At 40.4% G+C, this 23,321-nt stretch overlaps 1 protein-coding gene across 1 annotated transcript; it reads left to right on the top strand.

Moving 5' to 3' along the window:
* The first annotated feature begins 12,523 nt into the window (after window positions 1-12,523).
* On the top strand, window positions 12,524-21,827 carry mier3b (mesoderm induction early response 1, family member 3 b). Its single transcript, XM_046350982.1, is given in 14 exon segments — window positions 12,524-12,576; window positions 13,327-13,351; window positions 13,582-13,727; window positions 14,689-14,823; window positions 14,971-15,094; window positions 16,824-16,897; window positions 17,108-17,180; window positions 17,322-17,470; window positions 17,568-17,649; window positions 17,732-17,826; window positions 17,994-18,121; window positions 18,344-18,413; window positions 18,416-18,503; window positions 18,736-21,827. Coding segments are annotated over 14 exon segments (1,746 nt in total). The 5' UTR covers window positions 12,524-12,567; the 3' UTR covers window positions 19,284-21,827.
* The last annotated feature ends 1,494 nt before the right edge of the window (window positions 21,828-23,321 follow it).

Below are 23,321 nucleotides of genomic sequence, written 5' to 3' on the forward strand. Positions count from 1 at the left end.
CTCTACCTCTGTCTGGAAGCTCCCAGGTTGCTCATCCATATTGATATGCCACAACAATCAGACATATTTGGTAGACACTGGAGCTTGTTCAACATTGCAGCCAGGTCAAGACTGACTGATCTACAAATCACCTTGCATAATAAATACTCATTAGTAGATCAGCTACTCAGTCATAATTCACACACAGTGCATCCCAGATTTGATCTGCTTGAACACACCCACAGACTGTGCTGTCCTGCATTGAGAGCAAATATTCCTTGATTAAATATTTTGCCAGAGGTCGGTGCTTATCACTGCAGAAAGTCTTCAATTAGTCACTGTGGACCTATAGACAGACAAAGGTGTGAATAATTGCTGTTAAAATGAGGCAGAGAACTTTGACTGCTCTGTCTGACTCTCAGTAGGTTGCCACAGATAATGGTTGAAACTGTGCAAAGCGATATTTGGTTCAGGTCAAGTGGCCATCGTGCGCTCATCATGCAAGGGAGTCCCAGATGTTCCATCAGCAGCTGTTCAAGAGGGTCCTTTAAATCAGAAATGAAGTAAATGAACTGATACATTACAACATGACACGGCGTGTTAGCAACTTTCTAGATGAGTTACACCTGTGAACGTTTGGCAATGCATTTTATATGTGTGTGTGTGGTGGCAGAATTTGGGGTTACACTTTCTATTGAAAGAACTGTTGTGTAACAACATGATTGTATTATTACCTCCCAATATATAAGGGACATGTAACCATTTCTTCCTAGAGTTGGTCCCTGTGAAATCAGAGCTGGATCTTCCCTGCAGCTGCTTGTATTAACGATTATTCTACACTGCTCAAAAAATAAAGGGAACACTTAAACAACACAATGCAACTCCAAGTCAATCACACTTCTGTGAAATCAAACTGTCCACTTAGGAAGCAACACTGATTGACAATAAATTTCACATGCTGTTGTGGAAATGGAATAGACAACAGGTGGAAATTATAGGCAATTAGCAAGACTCCCCCAATAAAGGAGTGATTCTGCAGGTGGGGACAACAGACCACTTCTCAGTTCCTATGCTTCCTGGCTGATGTTTTGGTCACTTTTGAATGCTGGCGGTGCTTTCACTGTAGTGGTAGCATGAGACGGAGTCTACAACCCACACAAGTGGCTCAGGTAGTGCAGCTCATCCAGGATGGCACATCAATGTGAGCTGTGGCAAGAAGGTTTGCTGTGTCTGTCAGCGTAGTGTCCGAGCATGGAGGCGCTACCAGGAGACAGGCCAGTACATCAGGAGACGTGGAGGAGGCCGTAGGAGGGCAACAACCCAGCAGCAGGACTGCTACCTCCGCCTTTGTGCAAGGAGGAGCAGGAGAAGCACTGCCAGAGCCCTGCAAAATGACCTCCAGCAGGCCACAAATGTGCATGTGTCTGCTCAAACGGTCAGAAACAGACTCCATGAGGGTGGTATGAGGGCCCGACGTCCACAGGTGGGGGTTGTGCTTACAGCCCAACACCGTGCAGGACGTTTGGCATTTGCCAGAGAACACCAAGATTGGCAAATTCGCCACTGGCGCCCTGTGCTCTTCACACATGAAAGCAGGTTCACACTGAGCACATGTGACAGACGTGACAGAGTCTGGAGACGCCGTGGAGAACGTTCTGCTGCCTGCAACATCCTCCAGCATGACCGGTTTGGCGGTGGGTCAGTCATGGTGTGGGGTGGCATTTCTTTGGGGGGCCGCACAGCCCTCCATGTGCTCACCAGAGGTAGCCTGACTGCCATTAGGAATCGAGATGAGATCCTCAGACCCCTTGTGAGACCATATGCTGGTGTGGTTGGCCCTGGGTTCCTCCTAATGCAAGACAATGCTAGACCTCATGTGGCTGGAGTGTGTCAGCAGTTCCTGCAAGAGGAAGGCATTGATGCTATGGACTGGCCCGCCCGTTCCCCAGACCTGAATCCAATTGAGCACATCTGGGACATCATGTCTCACTCCATCCACCAACGCCACGTTGCACCACAGACTGTCCAGGAGTTGGCGGATGCTTTTGTCCAGGTCTGGGAGGAGATCCCTCAGGAGACCATCCGCCACCTCATCAGGAGCATGCCCAGGCGTTGTAGGGAGGTCATACAGGTACGTGGAGGCCACACACACTACTGAGCCTCATTTAGACTTGTTTTAAGGACATTACATCAAAGTTGGATCAGCCTGTAGTGTGGTTTTCCACTTTAAAGTTTGAGTGTGACTCCAAATCCAGACCTCCATGGGTTGATAAATTTGATTTCCATTGATAATTTTGTGTGATTTTGTTGTCAGCACATTCAACTATGTAAAGAAAAAAGTATTTATTAAGAATATTTCATTCATTCAGATCTAGGATGTGTTATTTTAGTGTTTCCTTTATTTTTATGAGCAGTGTATTATAACATTAAATGGTCTCTGCCTTAATCCTTGGATCAAATTTTCCACAACATGTGGGAGTATGAGGTTCCCCCTTTCAAGATCTCATCCCTCCAACAAGAGTACAGTAACTTATGTACTTGGGCAACTGTTCTGGTCATAGATGGGTTGCTATAGTGATATCATCACCCACATGGTTTTTCACACACACACACACACACACACACACACACACACACACACACACACACACACACACACACACACACACACACACACACACACACACACACACACACACACACACACACACACACACACACACACACACACACACACACACACACACACACACACACACACACACACACACACACCATTCTCAGTCTATTCTACATTCCTCAATGTATTTATAAGATAATGAATGCCCTTCAACACAGGAGGGAAAAATGCATATTGTTAAATGACAGTCGAGGTGACAGATTAACAAATGTTAAATCATTTAAAAGCTAAATCTGCATATGGATTAGTTATGGCCACTCTTGAAGTATCATTCCATTACTCACACGGTGATGTTTTGCAGATGAGCAATTGAAAAATCTCTGAAGCCAGTGCCATCTTTAAATGGTCATTTCCATTGTGGAAAAAGTATTTTCACATAAAGGTCTTCTGCATGACGTAAAGTAGAGATAAGCACACACCTCCGCACCTAGTCACAGGAGTCTAATACAGTTAGAGAGTAAAAAAAGAAATGATTGAGCCCACTCATTTTACTTCCACTGATCCTTTCAGTCAACTATTATGGTGAAATGACGGTGTATGTAAATGACATTTTTCATTACATAAATCAAACAAAGTCTTCAGTGTTTAATCCACTGGTAGAAGTCACAACCACGAATGCTTCTTGGGGAAGATAAAATGAAGGTAGAATGTTCTCAAGAGATAACTACTTCGCCTCCAGTTCAACACACACACACACACACACACACACACACACACACACACACACACACACACACACACACACACTGGTTTCCGGGCTTACATGAGAGGATGACTCATAAGGTAATGTGCTGTGTAGGAGTTTCAAACATGTGCCTCATTAAAGGTGAGATAGGTGATCCAGCTAGCACATTTGGTTCCTTGGAAGTTGTGGGAACATATGTTTTTGGTTTAATATTTGTTTTGGGAACGAAGCCATATGTTTTCTGACCGGTAAAACTGAATGTTTTTTTCAACGTTCTGAGAACAGAAGTGAAAATGTTGCCTGTTCTGTGAATGTTTAGTTTTAGGTTGCAGGGAGGTTCTGAGAACATTGAACTCTGGTTCCATTAAAGTGTTCTTGTCAGGTTTTATTAATGCTCTGAGAACAGAAATAATAAGGTTATTTGGAGGTTTTTTAATAACGTCCTAAAAACTCACACAGAATGTTTCAATATGACTTTTATTAACACTGTCAACTTTTTTGAACTTGTGGAAACTAATTTCCTTAGGCATTAATCATTGCAACACGTCTTTTTTTATTGTGACATGGCATCAGTGAGATTCAAACCTATAATATTTTGTTTTCTATCCATCTATCCATGGAAATGGTCCGCTACACCACCAGGATGGGTTTTTTACAGATACAAAGCTGTTAATTTTAGTCTATTTTAGTCAAGACCCGATTTCAAAGGAAACAAGCACTCATTAAGATCAGGTGTGGCCAACACATCTGAACAGACTTAACAAAATAGAGGATAGAGAGAGTTTTGTTGGTTCTGAGAATGAAATGTATATGTTTTTAAATAACATTCTTGGAATGTTCTCTTAACATTACTAAAGTTTTATTGTGGTTTTTAAATAACATTGTTAGAATATATATATATATATATTTTTTAACTAGGCAAGTCAGTTAAGAACAAATTATTATTTTCAATGACAGCCTAGGAACAGTGGGTTAACTGCCTGTTCAGGGGCAGAACAACAGATTTGTACCTTGTCAGCTTGGGGATTTGAACTTGCAACCTTCTGGTTACTAGTCCAACACTCTAACCACTAGCCTACCCTGCCGAATATCCTGTGAACACTAAAGTTTTCTTAACGTTCTTCGAACATAACTTTAAATAGAACCATGACAAAACCTGTAGAAAACGTTATGCTGAAATACTGAAATTCCCTCAGATGAACATTGTTTCTTAACTTTCTCTGAACTATTTGAGAACATTCCCAATGTCCAACAAGTGTTAGAATGCTCCTAGAATAATACCAACATTTAAATGAATTGAACTTTTAAGAAACGTTTGTTAAAGTAAGAAAATATCAAGAAAATAATGTTTTTTTTGTCAAGTTCCTGAAATGTGCTGAGATAGTTGCTTGGCTTTGGAACAAGCTTTCACCATTCCCAGAAAGTTGTGGTAAGGTTGTACGCAAAATATATGTTTTTTAGAACATTATGTGCTAGCTGTGGAGAGGGCTCTGTTAAGATCCTGCTGTGCTGTGCTGCATGGCACAGTGTGGGGGAGAGACAGCAAGTACTGCTAACACCCAATGCCCTGACGATAGCATGGAGACCAGCCTGCCAGCCATAGCTTCACCATGTGCAGACTGAGGAAAAGACCCTACAGAAATTTGTGCTCTAACTCAAAATGAGAATGTTACGGTAATGATGCTAAAAAGCCTACTTGTGTGAACTTGTGAACTCTACAAATGGATGAGAACTTTGATTCAGCAGTAACTGAGAGATCAATCAAAGATGAGCTCCTGTGATTCTGAGCTCCAGATGATTTCAGAGGGTTTCTCTTAACAACAAATGAAGTGGCTCAAAACAAAACTGTAAAGGCTTTTATTTATTCTCCAGTACCTAATATGATCAGAGGCTTAAATGCTCACTGGCCTTCGAAGCCCTGTTCTGTAATATTGGCAGACGGTGAGCTGTGTTGAAATTGTCTAGCCTCCAGGAACACTGCAATAAAGCCTTGTACCTGCCTGGAGGCGTCTGAGTTCAGCTGTTTCCTGTTCCTTCCAGAGGCAACGTGACAGGAGACACAGAGGAGAAGGAGAGGACACAATGTTCCTGAAGGCCCCTCTGGATACTAATGGGGACTGAAGTGACTGAGGTTAACACTAATGCTCAAGCACTATTTGGGAAAAGTACAGTCGTGGCCAAAAGTTTTGAGAATGACACAAATATAAATTTTCACAAAGTCTGCTGCCTCAGTTTGTATGATGGCAATTTGCATATTCTCTAGAATGTTATGAAGAGTGATCAGATGAATTGAAATTAATTGCAAAGTCCCTCTTTGCCATGCAAATTAACAGAATTCCCCAAAAACATTTCCACTGCATTTCAGCCCTGCCACAAAAAGACCAGCTGACATCATGTCAGTGATTATCTCGTTAACACAGGTGTGTTGACGAGCACAAGGCTGGATATCACTCTATCATACTGATTGTTTTTACATTTTATAATATGCTTATTATTTTCCAATAAAAAATTCAATAAAAAAGACAGCAATAACAAACAATGGCATTCATTGTACTGTTGAATGGGATGGCCAATTTATATGACAAAACAAAACTTAACTCACACATACACAAAATAAAACAAAATCCTATTAGGTGGTACATGTATAAGAAGACGGCATATAGTCATTACAAGCAGTGTAGTTAAGCCAAAAATAAATATTGAGTGGAGAACAGCACAGAGTAGCAGCAGATCGTCAACCCAGTTATGAAGCGGGACTAGACCATTTATCCAGTATCGGCTGCCATATTTTGTAAAACACTGGACTTCTATTGGAGGTATTGTATCGAATCTTTTACATATGTATTACATTCCCTAAATCCCGTAACCACATTTCAAAAGGTAGGTACAGTCTCCAATTTCCAAAATTGCAATATGAGCCTTTTGGCTAATAGAGTACAAAGAGAGACAGCCTTCCCTTCCTGGTTATTCACATCAACTGTACCAAACAGAGTGATCAATGGGTCTGGGGCTAGAAATCTATCAAAGGCTTTAGATAAGTAATCAAAAATGAGACCCCAGTAAGCATGTAACTTAGGGCATGTCCAGAATAAGTGGGTCAACGTCCCCTCATCCTGCCACCTTTCACACAGTGGTGAGGTGTCCGGGAATATTTTATGCAGTTTTACTTTTGAGTAATGTAACCTGTGTATCACCTTAAACTGTACAAGGTTGTGTCTGGCATTCACTGAACTGTGGTTTATATTCTTGAGAGCTTCTACCCAGTCCTCATCTGAGATTTCTGAACCAAGTTCTTGTTCTCAAGCCCTTTTAATGGTGTCTGTGGATGCATATTTGTGGGCCTGTAGCACATCATATAGTCTAGATACTGACCCTTTTGAATGGGGTTTGACAAGGAACAAGCTATCTAATGTAGGACTATTTGGCTTCATGCCACACTGTGGGATATGTGTCCTGATTTGGAGGTATCTGAAAAATATCATGCTGATTGAGTTCGAATAACAGACTGGAAGCATCAAAAGGAGGGTGGTGCATGGAATCATTGTTCTTCCTCTGTCAACTATGGTTACCTGCAAGGAAACACATGCCGTCATCATTGCTTTGCACAAAAAGGGCTTCACAGGCAAGGGTATTGCTGCCAGTAAGATTGCACCTAAATCAACCATTTATCGGATCATCAAGAACTTCAAGGAGAGCGGTTCAATTGCTGTGAAGAAGGCTTCAGAGCGCTCAAGAAAGTCCAGCAAGCACCAGAACCGTCTCCTAAAGTTGATTCAGCTGCGGGATCGGGGCACCATCAGTACAGAGCTTGCTCAGGAATCGCAGCAGGCAGGTGTGAGTGCATCTGCACGGACAGTGAGGCGAAGACTTTTGGAGGATCGCCTGGTGTCAAGAAGGGCAGAAAAGAAGCCACGTCTCTCCAGGAAAAACGTCAGGGACAGACTGATATTCTGCAAAAGGTACAGGGATGGGACTGCTGAGGACTGGGGTAAGTAATTTTCTCTGATGAATCCCCTTTCCGATTGTTTGGGGCATCCGGCAAAAAGTTTGTCCGGAGAAGACCAGGTGAGCGCTACCATCAGTCCTGTGTCATGCCAACAATAAAGCATCTTGAGACCATTCATGTGTGGGATTGCTTCTCAGCCAAGGGAGTGGGCTCCCTCATAATTTTGCCTAAGAACACAGCCATGTATAAAGAATGGTACCAATACCTTGTACCTTGTCTGGCATGTAGCCTATTGCATCCACCGTTCTTTATTCCATGTGCCAATGTATGCCTTGTAATTTTAAATACACTCTCTGCATCTACTTGTTTTCATTTGTGTCGGGTTGAATTGGCAGCAGGGCTCCTGTCTCAGACATCTCATTTGTGATCGTCATCGTGATCGTCATGGGTAAAGTTACTGCGGAGTTCACTGCTGAATTACTAGCTAGAAACCACCTCCTCACAAGGTGCTAACATGACAACCCTTTCACATGTTCACTGTTTATTTTTTAATACAAGCTACTTTTAAAACGTTGCCATAGTCATCAAGTGCGTGTACATTAACTGAATTTAAAAAACGAATGTCAAGCACAATGTATTTAAAAGTATAATATTACACTATACTTGCATGGGTATTACTAGCGTTATTACAAAGGTATCAGGTATGTAATGTAACATAGAAACTAGTTATATTTACAGTTTCTCATAGTTTCACAGTTGTCCTCCAATGTGTGTGTTTAAGTGAGAAGCCTACACTCAGTTCTTATAATGTCAGAGTGGAAGTTCAGTGGGTGCACTGAGCTCCAACCCTTTGAAAAACCTCTAATGTTTATCCAGAAAACATAACCAAAATTGCATGTTTACTCCAAAGCCTTCGAAGATGTTGATGCGTTAAGTGGAATGTATATTTGTTTTTGTCTCTACAGACCAGTGGCGGTTTGTGCCTTTCAAGATTAGGGAGGACGCTTTTTTTTATGAGCATGGCCTTATTTTTATTACAGCATATTGGATGACTGTCATTCATATTCCATTCGCCCAGCTCAATGTAACATCGATAGGGTTACGCTACAACATGATACTCAAATTTTCCCTATACCAATCATGAGGTTGTTACAACCTAGCCTACAAATATAAGTTTATAATTTTGGTGCACAAGACAAGAAACATAATTGGAGTAATCAAGGTGACCGACAATGACAAATTCAATACCATATTGCACACTCTTGCCTGCATCTAACTGATCTGGGGTGTAATCATTAGTCCAAACATGAGTTTCTATTGGACAAATTCAGGTAGGTTCCTCCTCATTACGTTCCGTTTGGTTCCGTTTAATTAAGAAACATTTTGCAACAGAATCTGCGGAATGAATAGACCTCTGATCATTCGCACACACAGTTCACTTTCATAGCAGCCACATAGATCATCACTTTGCTCGTTGTATAATTCCTTCTCGCCTCTACGCGCTCTCCTCCTCCTCCTCTCAACTTTTCCCTTTGCTACACAGCCTACATCGATGTCACCATATTAACGTTATAGTCAACAAACTAGAACTAGCGTGTTAGCAAACCCACTGTCCAACCCATGTGTAGAATCATGCAGTACAGTGTACAGCAAGCAGTTTAGCAGTTACACCGGCAGGCTCCAGTGGCAATAAATTAATACAATCGAAAGATTACCTTGCTTGGAAGAGTTGCAGCGTTGGATAGCTTTAGCCAGCTAGCTAACATAAACATAATTCCTCTCAGGTTGTCCAACACAGAGATAGCATTCCTCTCTGTTTGAGTCAGGTTGTTGAGTAGGCTAAATTAGCCATTAGCTAAGTAAGTGAAAAGTAAACTAAGAAGAAAAAATACAATGAAATATCTTGGTTATTTGGTGATATGTGAATATGTTTACCTAAAAATTATAACCTTTTAAATGCTTAACTATTATAAGTTCCCTTCCTCCTCTGATGAGCATCCACTGCTCCAGACAACACCACCAGAAAGATACAAGGCATGAAATAGCCATTTTAAGTTCTCCTCTGAGTGTCTACCCCACTCAAAGAAATTCTGTCAGCAGTGTGGGTACAGGCTCTGCAGTGAATGGAAGAGTCTGAATCACAAGCCTGTAGGCCCCCAATGTATACCCCCTCTCTTCTCCTCTATCCATAACCCACAACATTATTAGACCCCATTGTTGATTGTTGTCATCATTGTTGATTTTGATCAAAACCCACTTCTTCCTACAAGTTTTATTGTGGTGGTTGATTATGTATTAACTACCCTGGAAATTAGCCATATTGGTGGTGATGATGATGATGTGCAAAAAGAGTCAAATCCATGAAACAATGATGTTATTCTACATTTCATATTTTCACATTACCATACTCTTATTTGATGTTGCTGACCATCTCTGCTTTTTGAGCACAAACTAACTCTCTTCGCAATAAAGGTAATGAAGTATGGATGTGTGTCTTCCTGAGCCCAGCTGCTCCGTGAGTGAGTTAGTTAGTGTTATTATCTGTTTGTGAAATCCTGTAATCCAAACCCACACCACCCACCTGCTCACAGATAGGGCCACGCTGCTTCCTTTTGGAGCCCTCTACTTTAAAAACACTGCAGTGGACCTCTGTGCCTTCAGAAAGGATTCATACCCATTGACTTATTCCACATTTTCTTTTGTTACAGCCAGAATTCAAAATGGCTTAAATATTTAAGTTTTTCTCCCCCATCTACACACAATGCTCCATAATGACAAAGTGAAAACATGTTTTTAGATATTTCTGCTAATTTATTGAAATTAAATAAGTAAATAAATATCTAATTTACATAATTATTCACACCCCTAAGTCAATACATGTTAGAATCACCTTCGGCAGCTATTACAGCTATACACTTTTCTGGGAAAGTCTAAGTGGTTTACACACCTGAATTGTGCAATATTTGCACATTTATTCTTTTTTAAATCCTCAAGCTCTTCAAGTTGGTTGTTGATCATTAATAGCCAGCCATTTTCAAGTATTGCCATAGATTTTCAAGACGATTTAAGTCAAAACTGTAACTAGGCCACTCAGGAACTTTCAATGTTGTCATGGTAAGCAACTCCAGTGTACAGTACATTTGGAAAGTATTCAGACCCCTTGACTTTTTGACACATTGAGAGCACTCCTCCAGCTACGATGGAGTCCGTCACTCCTCAACAGGCCAGGCTTGGTCCTGTTTATGGGTGAGTCCCAGAAAGAGGGACAATTATCTACAAATTCAATTTTTTTGGGGGGGCAGAAAACAGTTTTCAACCAGCGATTGAGTTGTGAGACTCTGCTGTAGAGCTCATCACTCCCCCTAACTGGGAGGGGGCCAGAGACAATTACTCGATGCCAACATCTTTCTAGCTCATTTCCATGCTGAAGCTATGTTGCGCTTGGTGACCTCTGACGGTTTCATCCTAACATCGTTGGTGCCGACGTGGATAACAATATCCCTATACTCTCTACACTCGCCAGTTTTAGCTTTAGCCAGTACCATATTCAGATTAGCCTTAACGTCGGTAGCCCTAAACATCAGCACCATAGGTAACTTCCATAATGCTGTGAACAATCTAAGAGACAAGGTAAGAAGGGCCTTCTACACTATCAAAAGGAACACAAAATTTGAGATCCCAATTAGGATCTGGCTTAAAGATCCTTGAATCAGAACCAATTTCCCTTTATAGTTGTGAGCTCTGCGGTCTGCTCACCAACCAAGAATTCACAAAATGGTACAAACACCAAATTGAGACTCTGCATGCAGAATCCTGCAAAAACATCAGTGTGCAATGTAAAACACCAAATAATGCATGCAGAATAAAATTAGTCCGATACTCTTTTATTACCAAAATCCAGAAAAGAGCCATTCAATTCTACAACCACCTAAAAGGAAGCGATTCCCAAACCTTCCATAACAAAGCCATCACCTACAGAGAGATGAACTTGGAGAAGAGTCCATTAAGCAAGCTGGTCCTAGGGCTCTGTTCACAAACACAAACACACCCCACAGAGCCCCAGGACAGCAGCACAATTAGATCCAACCAAATCATGAGAAAATAAAAATATAATTACTTGACACATTGGAAAGAATTAACAAAAAAAACAGAGCAAACTAGAATGCTATTTAGCCCTAAACAGAGAATACGCAGTGGCAGAATACCTGACCACTGTGACTGACCCAAACTTAAGGAAAGCTTTGACTATGTACAGACTCAGTGAGCATAGCCTTGCTATTGAGAAAGGCCGCCGTAGGCAGACATGGCTCTCAAGAGAAGACAGGCTATGTGCTCACTGCCCACAAAATGAGGTGGAAACTGAGCTGCACTTCCTAACCTCCTGCCCAATGTATGACCATATTAGAGAGACATATTTCCCTCAGATTACACAGAACCACAAAGAATTCGAAAACAAATCCAATTTTGATAAACTCCCATATCTACTGGGTGAAATTCCACAGTGTACCATCACAGCAGCACGATTTGTGACCTGTTGCCACAAGAAAAGTGCAACCAGTGAAGAACAAACACCATTGTAAATACAACCCATATGTATGCTTATCTATTTTCCCTTGTGTACTTTAACCATTTGTACATTGTTACAACACTGTATATATATATATATGACATTTGTAATGTCTTTATTGTTTTGAAACTTCTGTACGTGTAATGTTTACTGTTAATTTTTATTGTTTATTTCACTTTTGCATATGATCTACCTCACTTGCGTTGGCAATGATAACACATGTTTCCCATGCCTATAAAGCCCCTTGAATTGAATTGACACTCCATGTATAGTAGTTCAGCAGTGCCCCCTACTGGTTTTGCAATGGGTCTGCAATGGGTAGGGACTATGGAAATTGCCTGTTAACTGGTTTACCTGAATTGACATTGTCTGATTTAGTTGTAGTACATTTAGTAAATTGCATGATTTTCATCTATTCAAGGAAAAGGAAATTCAGCATTATGAATAGTAATTTCAGAAGTTATTCAACAGTATCTGCTTGGATAGTGGTTTCTGACAGATCTCAAATTAATACAAACCAATTGAACGTACAATCAGTACATTTTTTTATCCCAGTCAATTTTTACAGTAACATTCCTGGCTAGATTTTGACGGTAGAGTAGCCTACCAGTGTTAAATTTGAAAGACGTCACGACTACTGTTACCTGGATCTCTGATTGGTTCAGAGACTCTATCCGGGTACTGAGCTGGAACGAGCTAAAGGTACCAATATGGCGGAGGTAAGAGGGAAAACAGGGGAGAAGCATCATATTTTAAATCGATGTTTAGAAAATGTGTGTTGCTAACTTTCTATTTAAATGTAATCGATTACATAGATTAAGTTGTTTTTGTTCAATATTTGTGGTTTTGTGTCAAAATTGCCGCAAATATCCCTCTAAAATATGTTTGAATGTATACACCGATCCTTCACGACAAGGCCTGTTCGCTCTCAGCTGCTTTGCTAAGGTCTACCGGGCAGACTCAAACGCCAATTTGATTGTGGGAAGAAAAATAAATAGACTTGATTTACAATTAATTGCGATTGTGTTTTTCGGTTCTTGTGTAAAAACAAAAACATCGCCTATAACTGGTGAATTGTTCACAGTTTTAGGTAACCGTGTACGAGGCAAAACAATAATTGTTTTTTTTATTGTCAATAAGATTAGCTTTAACGCTAATTTCAGAGCATTGGCAGTACACAACTGGATATAGGGCCTTGATGTTATTTTGCGTGCCACATCCAAATGGTATCATATTGCTACTTAATATTACAATTCTATAACATTAAATAAACCGCTGTGCGTTCGGTATGTGTTTTCAGGTTGCGGAAAAATGCATCTTTTATTTATTTATCCTGGTGGATATTATCGACAATGTCTGCTGTAAAAATAACTGTTTGTTTAAACGAAAATTTTCGAAAGTGTAACAGTAATATTCACAGATTCAAAATTGCTTAATTGGTGCTATTATATTTTTGTTCTTCTGAACAGGCTTCCTTCGGGAGTTCGAGCCCAGGTAATGTCGGAATCATTTTATATTCAGTTAATGTTTTGATACCATGTAGCTAAATACATTTATAAAATATTTATTAAGGAAGTAATTCTTGTAAATTATTTAATTGTGCTGTGGGTGCGCCAATGGTATTGACAAGCAGTGCCCGTTTTGTTAAGAGTATCTCAATTTATTTGTGGTTGTCCTTGTAAAGGTGCCTTTAAACTGCATTCTAAAATAGTTTTCGCCCACAGTTGGCTCTTTGTCGTCGGAAGATCATGACTTCGATCCGTCAGCCGAGATGCTAGTTCATGAATATGACGATGAGAGGACTTTGGAGGAGGAAGAGTCATTTGAGGGCGAGAAAAACTTCAACTCAGAGATAGCCGATCTAGAGAAGGTTGGTTGGCTATAGCTACAGATTGTAACACCAGATAATGTGATTTAACCCAACTTTTTTACCATTATACTGGTAGATACAGGTGTGACTATACAAAACATCAGCAGAGATGAACTAACCTTGTATTAGCGATTGGTGGAAACAGGAGTCTCGTCAAATGGATGCATCCAGTTGCACGGGGTCCGTTTTGATTTGAGAAAATGCTCTGATATTAAAATAATGTTGTTCATTAAGTTAACCAACAATGTGTACGTCGCCACCTTGTCTATTTCAAGTCTTTTCTCATTAATTGAGACAGGTGTGTCCACCCCCAAAGTGCTGCATGACAGACATCCTTGTCTAGATCAATGTGAGAAGACTTGAAATAGAAAAGATGGCGGCATACACATTGTTGGATTACTTCATGGACCAAAATATTTTAGTTATTTTAATAGAGCATTTTCTGAATTCAAATAGACCCACTGCAACTGGACACAGACATTTTATGAAACTCCTTTTTCCACGAATCGAGGGCGAAGATGGTATCGCCAATACCAGGTTAGTTGGAAAAATCTCTGACAATGTTTTTTTTTATATCCACACCTGTAATTACCAGTATAATGGTACACATCTTTTTCCCATGGAATCACATTATCTGGTTTTACAATCTGTAGCTAGATTGGCTAATAATATAAATTAATATACTGTTTCCTTTCTTCTAGACAGGCATTGTAGTTGTAATTTTTATTGGAATATTTTTTAATTCTGTCTGTTTGAATTACCACTTCCCTACTTCAATTAATAAAATGTTATAGGCTGGGGGGGAAGCATAATGTATACATGACTATGTTCTATGTTATTATGGAAACAGACACTGTGTCATGGAACTTTTTGTCTAACCATTCTTCACATAGCAGACATGAAATATCATGATTTTGATTGTAGAGACATGGTCTAATAGGATTTCTATTTGTTGTAACAGGAGGGGAACATGCCCTTGGAGGAACTGCTGGCCATCTACCGCTACGAGGCGTCTGTCAGTACGGCTGCAGGATCCAGCATGGACAGCTCTTCTGGGGAGCTGACGGATGAACTGCCAGACATGACTTTGGACAAGGTGAGCAAAATTCAGATTTGGTAAAGGGAATATTAATATATATTAAATATATTTTAAAAATGTCACCGTGTACTGTATAGACAAATTTGTGGATATTGAAAGAGGTTACCTTCTAACGTTACAAATGGTGATTGTGTTCTTCCACAGGAGGAGATTGCTAAAGACCTGCTATCAGGAGACTATGAGGAGGAGACCCAGTCCTCCGCTGATGACCTTACTCCTTCAGTCACTTCCCACGAGGCCACTGACTTCTTCCCCAGAACACTCAGATGTAAGGCAATTCACTTCAATTGCAACTTTAATAGGACACCTCAGGGGTAAATAAGACATTGTCAGAGCTCAAGAGAGACCAATTACAAAACGCAGATTCATATAGTGCTTTATAGTGTGAAAGTATTGAGTAACTGCAATATTTTATTTATTAAAGCTGCAATATAACTTTTTGGGCGACCCAACCAAATTAACAGAAATCTTATGTATTTATTTATTTAATATCCAAAACATACAATATACTTTCAGTGAAGCCGCTCAACAACTACATCATACCAGTCATCCAACAGACTCCCATTCAGAGCGACACACAGAAGCATCCAGGGTCAATGCTTGGATGGGCACATTGACTGATCTCCCACCAGGCCCTAAAAATCGTGAACCCAACCCCTCCAAGATCCCCAATAGCTGCCCCTCAACCATTCGAAACCCCTCCCACGACGAAAAAAATAATAATAATAATAATTCCACCCCCCCCCAATGTACCAACAACCAAGAGAATGAACTAATGAGAAAAAAAGAAAGACAGAAGAAAACAGCAAACAACAATGCAAAAAAAAGTATTAAATAAATAAATACATTTCAAACAAAGGACATCGAGGACAACTAAAATCCTAACAGCAAACACCTGCATGGCATCAGCCTCAGGCAAACCGGCATTAGTTGTAAAAACACTGCCCCTCTGTGTCATTCAAACTATTTTTATTATGTTTATTTTTTAAATGTTGCTTATTTTTGTTATGTCATTCTCATTGAATGGAAGTCTAAGAAACGGTAGATATGTTCTATGTGAGCTATTTCTATGCTTCCTGTTATGTTTTGCGTCTTTTACTTTCGGTTTTGTACACAAGTTTTAAACAGCTGAAAATTCAATATTTTTGCTTATGGAAAATATATTTCACAGTGGTTTCGATGGTACAATGATTATCTACACTATACTTGCTTGTTTTGTCACACAAATTGAAATTAGGCAAACCATTCTAATTTTAGCAACCAGAAAATGTCAACGCGATTTCTGCGTAGTGCATCTACTGTGAAGTGCAGGTGTCATTATTTTTTTTTACATTTTGATATATTTTTTGAATTTTTACCCCTTTTTCTCCCCATTTTCGTGGTATCCAATTGTTGTAGTAGCTACTATCTTGTCTCATCGCTACAATTCCCGTACGGGCTCGGGAGAGACGAAGGTTGATAGTCATGCGTCCTCCGATACACAACCCAACCAGCCGTACTGCTTCTTAACACCGCGCACATCCAACCCGGAAGCCAGCCGCACCAATGTGCTGGAGGAAACACCGTGTACCTGGCAACCTTGGTTAGCGCTCACTGCTCCCAGCCCGCCACAGGAGTCGCTGGTGCGCGATGAGACAAGGACATCCCTACCGACCAAGCCCTCCCTAACCCGGACGACGCTAGGCCAATTGTGCGTCGCCCCACGGACCTCCCGGTCGCGGCCGGTTACGACAGAGCCTGGGCGCGAACCCAGAGACTCTGATGGCACAGCTGGCGCTGCAGTACAGCGCCCTTAACCACTACGCCCAGGTGTCATTATTAACAAAAGCACAGTAACTTATTTATCTTGTGCTTTGTCAGCATTTATCCCCTCCCTAACATTCATACCATCTTTTAATATGATCTTATCTTGTTCGTGATGAGTTGATAAGCACAGGACGCCATTCGGATAGCAATAATTTTAATGGGGAGTGCCCTTTCTGTCTTTGCATTGTCAGCTAACACTATCTACGACGGTGATAAGGAGTCGGAGTGTGAGGAGGATGGGCCAAGCCCTGAGGACTCCAGAAAGGTAAGAATCCTGTCCTTTTAAAGCTGACTTTATTTGAAGGGGATACAAGATTAGGTTTCCCATAAGCACTAATTGGAGGTCAGTTATTTTACTTTCCAATGGTTGCAGTTATTTAGTGACCTTATTTTTGTTAACTGAACCTAGACCTGCATTTGGAAACATGGTGCTGCATGTTCTGTTTTGAGCGGTAAGTCTGTTTGTATTTCACAGGAAATAATGGTGGGATCGCAGCACCAAGCAGAGGTCCCCACTCACCTCTGTCACTATGGTGTTGACGAGAAGGGTGAGTGGAGGTTTTCTTACGAGGTTAACCCATAAACATATTGTCAAAGTTGCATTTGACAGTCAGATATTTAGAAGTGTTTCCAAGTGTAATATTGCATAGTGTCTAACATTGTGATTGTCATCTGCCATTTTCGTACAGTATACGAAGATGATGACCAGTTGCTATGGACCCCGGACGTGTTGTCAGAGAGTAAGGTCAGGGACTTCCTGTGTGAGGAGTTGTCATGGGCAACTGACGAGAGGACAAGAAGTAACACGGCAGGAGCTCATGTGAAAGACAATGAGCAGGTCAGTCATCACTTTAAGACTCACTGGATGTCATAACATTAGATATGCTCCTGCTGCCATCACAGAGTTCACCTATTCCTCTGTCGTCTCCCTGTAGGCTCTGTATGAGCTTGTGAAATGCAACTACAATACCCACAAAGCATTGGAGCGGTATTGCAGTAATGTGAAATCCTCAAAGGGTAAGTTACCATTTTGAATGATTAGTAGACTCATAAATGTCACTCTATTGTGAGGGAAAATGACTCCTTGTGATTTTTACAGAGGAATCCCCACCGTGGTCTGAAGATGAATGCAGAAACTTTGAACATGCACTACAGATATACGATAAGAATTTTCACCTCATACAGAAACACAAGGTGGGACTCTCTCAGTTACTGATTAAAGGGTGTAGAAATTATCATAATGTTGAAAGCTTCTGTAAGGATATGGACACTTTATGTAGCCTTTCTTTAAAAAGCCTTTGACACTAACTTCCTGTGTTGTAGAACTTTTCTCTTTATCATGTATTTCTGCCCTTCATCAGGTGAAGACACGGACGGTAGCTGAATGTGTGGCCTTTTACTATATGTGGAAGAAGTCGGAGCGCTTTGATTTCTTCGTCCAGCAGAACCGCTTTGGCAAAAAGAAGTATAGCAGCTATCCTGGCGTAACGTAAGTGATCGTTCATTCTGCTCAACAGTAGTAACTGAGGTCTGAATTCATTGCCAAATGTATGTAGACAGAGTTCTCTCTGAATATGATGAAAACCTGTGTTTGCAGATTTTATTTTATTGTGCTTGCAATTACATGAAAGGGGTGGCTCATGGTTATTAAAGGAGAATGTGTCTATGGCTGAGTGTGTGTTAACCTCGTGTGTCTTCCCTCTGCCTGCAGGGACCTGATGGACCGACTGGTGGACGAGGCGGAGGGCCTGGCAGTAGACAGCTCCTCCTCTGTTTGCTCAGGTCAGGTGGAGGAGGAGGGGTGAGGATGGAGCCCACCACAGAGCAGCAGCTCAGCCTGCTCAACTCCATCACTGCCAGCGACCTCACAGGTTAGTCAACAGGGTCTCAGATGTTCCACACTGCAATTAGCACAAACTGACCCCATCATCCTTGACAGGGTAACTATATTTTTCACAAGCATAACTTCAGATCTGGTATTCAGTATGAATCTACAGTACACATATTATATACAACTTTATACAATCTACATAAGTCCTAAAAACAATACATATGAAATCCACAGATAACCAAGTAGTTTATATACGTGTCCCCCTCCCTCAGCCCTGAGTAACAGCGTGGCCACAGTGTGCAGCCCAGCGGAGGTGAGCTGCCTGGACTCGTACAGTTTCCCCCCTCTGGAGAGCCTCCACCGGGGGTCCCTGGCCCACGACGAGCCCCTGGGCTTTCCATCCAACGGAGGGGACCCCAACTGTCTCAACATGCTGGATGCTGGCTTCTACCACTCAGACCTGGGCCAGCTGGGTGGGGTGTGCGGGGCCAAGGAATGTGAGCGGCCCTCTAAGAGGCTGAAGTTGGCACTGCCCGACTCCTTCATCAACGATGCTTCTGTGGGAAACCTCGGAGTGGACTTTGAGGGGCGGCGGAAAATGACACACCACCGTATCACTGGCACCAAGATGGCAGTGTCCGTCACAGACTTTGGGAGTTTGGCGGGGAGCCCAACAGACTTATGGGAGCAAACACACGGCATCACGCACAGCACAGCACGGCGCTCCAGTCAGTGTGACCTCCTGCCGCCCCGCCCCCAGAGTTCCACATTTAAAACCACCCTCCCATGTGTACATAAGACTCACTCACTGGAGAATTAGATTTGTATTTAATAATTATATATATATGAATATACATTTATTTCATTTGTGAAATATGACATCAGTGATGTCTTTATCGTATAGAACTAAAAATCTTGATTTCTCAAGAGTTTATATAGCCATTTATTTTCTCTGGTCCTGAGATGTTTAATGTCCGTGTTTGTGTACAGTGGGGTCCGGCCCAAGGCTGCGGATAGACAGTTGTTTGTCCCCCTCCCCAGTTATCCTGTCACTCATATTCAGCTGCCAAAACATCTTTGTTCTGGTTTCATATGTAGTTTGTTCATTGTTAAAGTGGTACTTTTGATTGAATATCAGTGTTTACAGGTAATTATAGTATCCAGGCTTGGGCAAATATTATTTTGTCTGAGATGAGCCTGGGATTTGTATTTAATGCAACAACACTCATTGTTGTCGCGGCGTTGTAGGTTATAACTCGTTATAACCTCCCTCTCTGCCTTAGTTTTTTTCTCCTGTGGAAGCTTATTTTGTACTCAACCTGCTTTTTTTCAGACCTTAACAGTCCAAAGTGGCCAAACCGGAGGAGAATGTTCTAGAAATGTAACAACAGTATATTATATGATAATTTGTCATTGTTCATTTTCGTGAGTCGTGACAGGTCAAGACAGATTCAGCCTTATAGTCTCTTAAAACTAACACCCCAATAAGCAGAGCAGCTGTATCTGTCCATCAGATTGTCTGAAATGTTTCCTTAAAAATCGCTCGTATTGCCCCAGAAATTAGTCTATCATGAAAATATTTTACTTTATGAAGGAAAATGTTTTTTTGGATTGGTATAAGTGTTGCTTTGAGATGTCATGTGTTCAGTTACAGTAATGTATATAGTTTCTACCCTATACTCTTGGCACAATACAAATCTATTTGGCCCAGGCAAGTTGTGCTGTTTGCATGTTTATCATGGAGTTCGTTGAGCTTGACCACTCGGCAAAAAAAAAAGAAGAGCAAAACAAATGATTCTAAATTGCATTGCAACTAAAACGGCCTGCGTAAGATTGTTAGAAGTATTATTTCCTTATTTAAAGCCACTTTCATGTAACTTCCACAGTACGGACGGGAGGATGCCTTTTATTATCCGGTCTATAAATTAATGTCCAGTTGCAGTCTAACAGCCTACTTCTTTTTCTCTTGACTGAACTAATTGTGAATTGTTGATTGTCGTGGAGTCATCACTGTGTTAATGAGTGCAGTAATAGTGTTTACTTAATTTAACTATGCATTGTGAGTTGGATAATTAGTTCGTTTTGGGGGTATTTAATTCTGAATGTCAGACACAGAAGTCCATAGATTTTTGCATAAAGATGTACCATCCAATAATTCACTATCCTGAGTGTGTCCTGTCGGGTTTCTTGCATATGATCATTGGTTTTACCTAGGTAGGTGTTATCTAGTCACTATTTCTATGGCAAACATTGGAGTCGGCTGTTTGTTCACCTTGCATTGTTTCCCCAAATGTGGACAGTTTCATGTAAATAATTAGCTAATAGCCTTGAGAATGTCTTCATTGACTTAAACTTGTGAATCTGGGTTGATACAAAGACTTTAAATTGTATTCCTTGTAAAAGGGCAATGTGTAGATCTGTACAGACATGACATGTTCTTACGTTTTACTGATGGACTTTGTTTGGATACTTTGGGGGGACAATGCATGCTAGCTGTGTGACAGTTCTTGAAAATGTACCACAAAAAAGGCTTTACCTAAGACTTATTAATATATTATTCAATGTCGCATTTTGTGTTCTGAAGTCTGCAATCATATGTACAAATCCCATTTTGTTTCTCTTTTATCATTTTATTTCCACATTGCTGTCTTTGTCTTGGTGATAAAGGGATTGCTTCTGTAGTCCCTATCTTGAGAGATGGGTCTAGTCCAGAATCAAGCCCTTGTCCCTATCCCTTAGGTACTTGCATAGATCTGGTATGGTTGGATAAATATAACCAAAAATGGTATACCATATTGCTTATACCCATCAAATACTTAGATACATCAAGTGCCTAGGGAGATGTACCAAATGATTGTTGCTCACCATCATACAAAGTGCAGATGCAGTGGGTGTGTCCAGGTGCTCTCTAGCTTTAGAAGTGCAGGGATATATTTTTCACCCAATGGTTTGTACAAAGACTTGGAAATACTGTCTGAATGTAAAGGCCATTGACTAGATTAATATTTAGATTTTACAACCCTGTGCTGAAATCTTGTGATTTCATTGAGACTTGTGTGTAAGAAAGCACTAAACTAATTCCTTTTATATTTTGTATTGTGTTTTGAAGATAGGGGGGGTTACTATAGCAGATATATATATATATATATAAAATCTAGTTCTGTGAATAAAACCTGCAAAACGTGTATCCAGAAATAGACAATCAACACATTTACAATCAAATGTTAAGAAAATCTTTATTGTTTATAAGAATTGTACATAGACACGGAATTGTTTTTTTTTTTTCTTTTGGTTTTAAGCATTTTGTATTTTCTGTTCTTTAATACATGGTGTACGGATCCAGAAAAAAAGATCTGGAAAATGTCTCAAGACTCCTGCTTTGACTTGTGACAGCACAATTGTGATTTTTGTGGTGTTCCCTAAAATGTGTTACCTGTCTCCAACTTCTTCACTGACATCACTATGGTGGGTCTAAACTTTATAGTTGTCCCCCACAATTGGGGCGGGGACTGTGGATCTCCGTCTGTTCATACGTTAGTCACATGGGATATCTCAGACAGCAAAGGCCTGATTTTGAAGAAACATCGGTGAATGATCTGTCATTCCATAGAGATCCAGCATTTACAAAATTACACTGATTGGCCAGATGGTGGTGCTATAAAAGACTGGAAATACCAACTTTGAAAGGTCACACCCCTCACCTTGTTTCACCTAAAACATGAAAGTTGGTACATATATCCCTCCTCACAAGGAACACATTTGCCTTAGGTCTGCCGTGATGGACTTTCTGCCATTTAGAATTTTGTCAAATTAACCCTGCTCTTCTGGTACCGAATGACCGATCTGCATGAAACTGTGACATCTATGGACAATGGTCTGTCAATGCAATATTTTCCAGACGAGTACCAATAAACATTCACGTGGGTGTGGTCAAGAACATAAATACATATAAATCAGTTAAGGATATTCGCATTGTAACACAGTTTAAGTGTTTAAAACACTTTCAAGACATCGACCACACAGTGGCACTATAACACACATGTTTATATATTTTGATCTATTTGACTTGTGTACTGAAATTTGGCACACATGCTCAGGGAAATGAGTCTAGCTAAGCCACGTGATATCGCAGACATTTTGATGAAAGTTGAGTGAATGATGCTCTTGCCATAAAGAGACGTCTTTTACAAAATTACACTGATTGGCCCAAGGACGACATGTTTACTGTGTGTTCCCGAAGAAAACTACATTATAGGGGGTTTTGGCATAATGTATCTCGGGTTCTGTAGTAGTCACATCTTGTCTTGCATTGTTAATCAATTTGTACTTTTCTAACAATACTAAGAATGTGTTAGTAGTACTTAATGTTTTGAAATCAAAATGTACTTTGAGCGCAGTATACCAAATTAGGCTACCTGCCGTTGGACTAGTAACTGAAAGGTTGCAAGATCGAATCCCGAGTTGACAAGGTAAAAATCTGTCGTTCTGCTCCTGAACAAGGCAGTTAACCCATAGTTCCTAGGCCGTCATTGAAAATAAGAATTTGTTCCTAACTGACTTGCCTAGTTAAATAAATGTAAAAATAATAATAATTCTGCGATGACATTACTTCATTTTTGTAATTTACCTCCATGATAAAATGGTAACAACCATTACTGTAGTTAGATGTGTTGAAAAATATTCCAGGATATGTCATTTTATTTGATTAACAACTCATTACACAATATACAAAGTATCTTACAAAACAGTATACCAACTAATACAGACAAACTTTATACACAGGGGTATAAACATATATTTTTTAAATAGGGTTTGTTTTGCTTGACCATTTTTCAGATTATGCAACATTTAAATAAAA

Source organism: Oncorhynchus gorbuscha, linkage group LG05, assembly GCF_021184085.1.
Source record: "Oncorhynchus gorbuscha isolate QuinsamMale2020 ecotype Even-year linkage group LG05, OgorEven_v1.0, whole genome shotgun sequence".
NCBI classification, from domain to species: domain Eukaryota; kingdom Metazoa; phylum Chordata; class Actinopteri; order Salmoniformes; family Salmonidae; genus Oncorhynchus; species Oncorhynchus gorbuscha.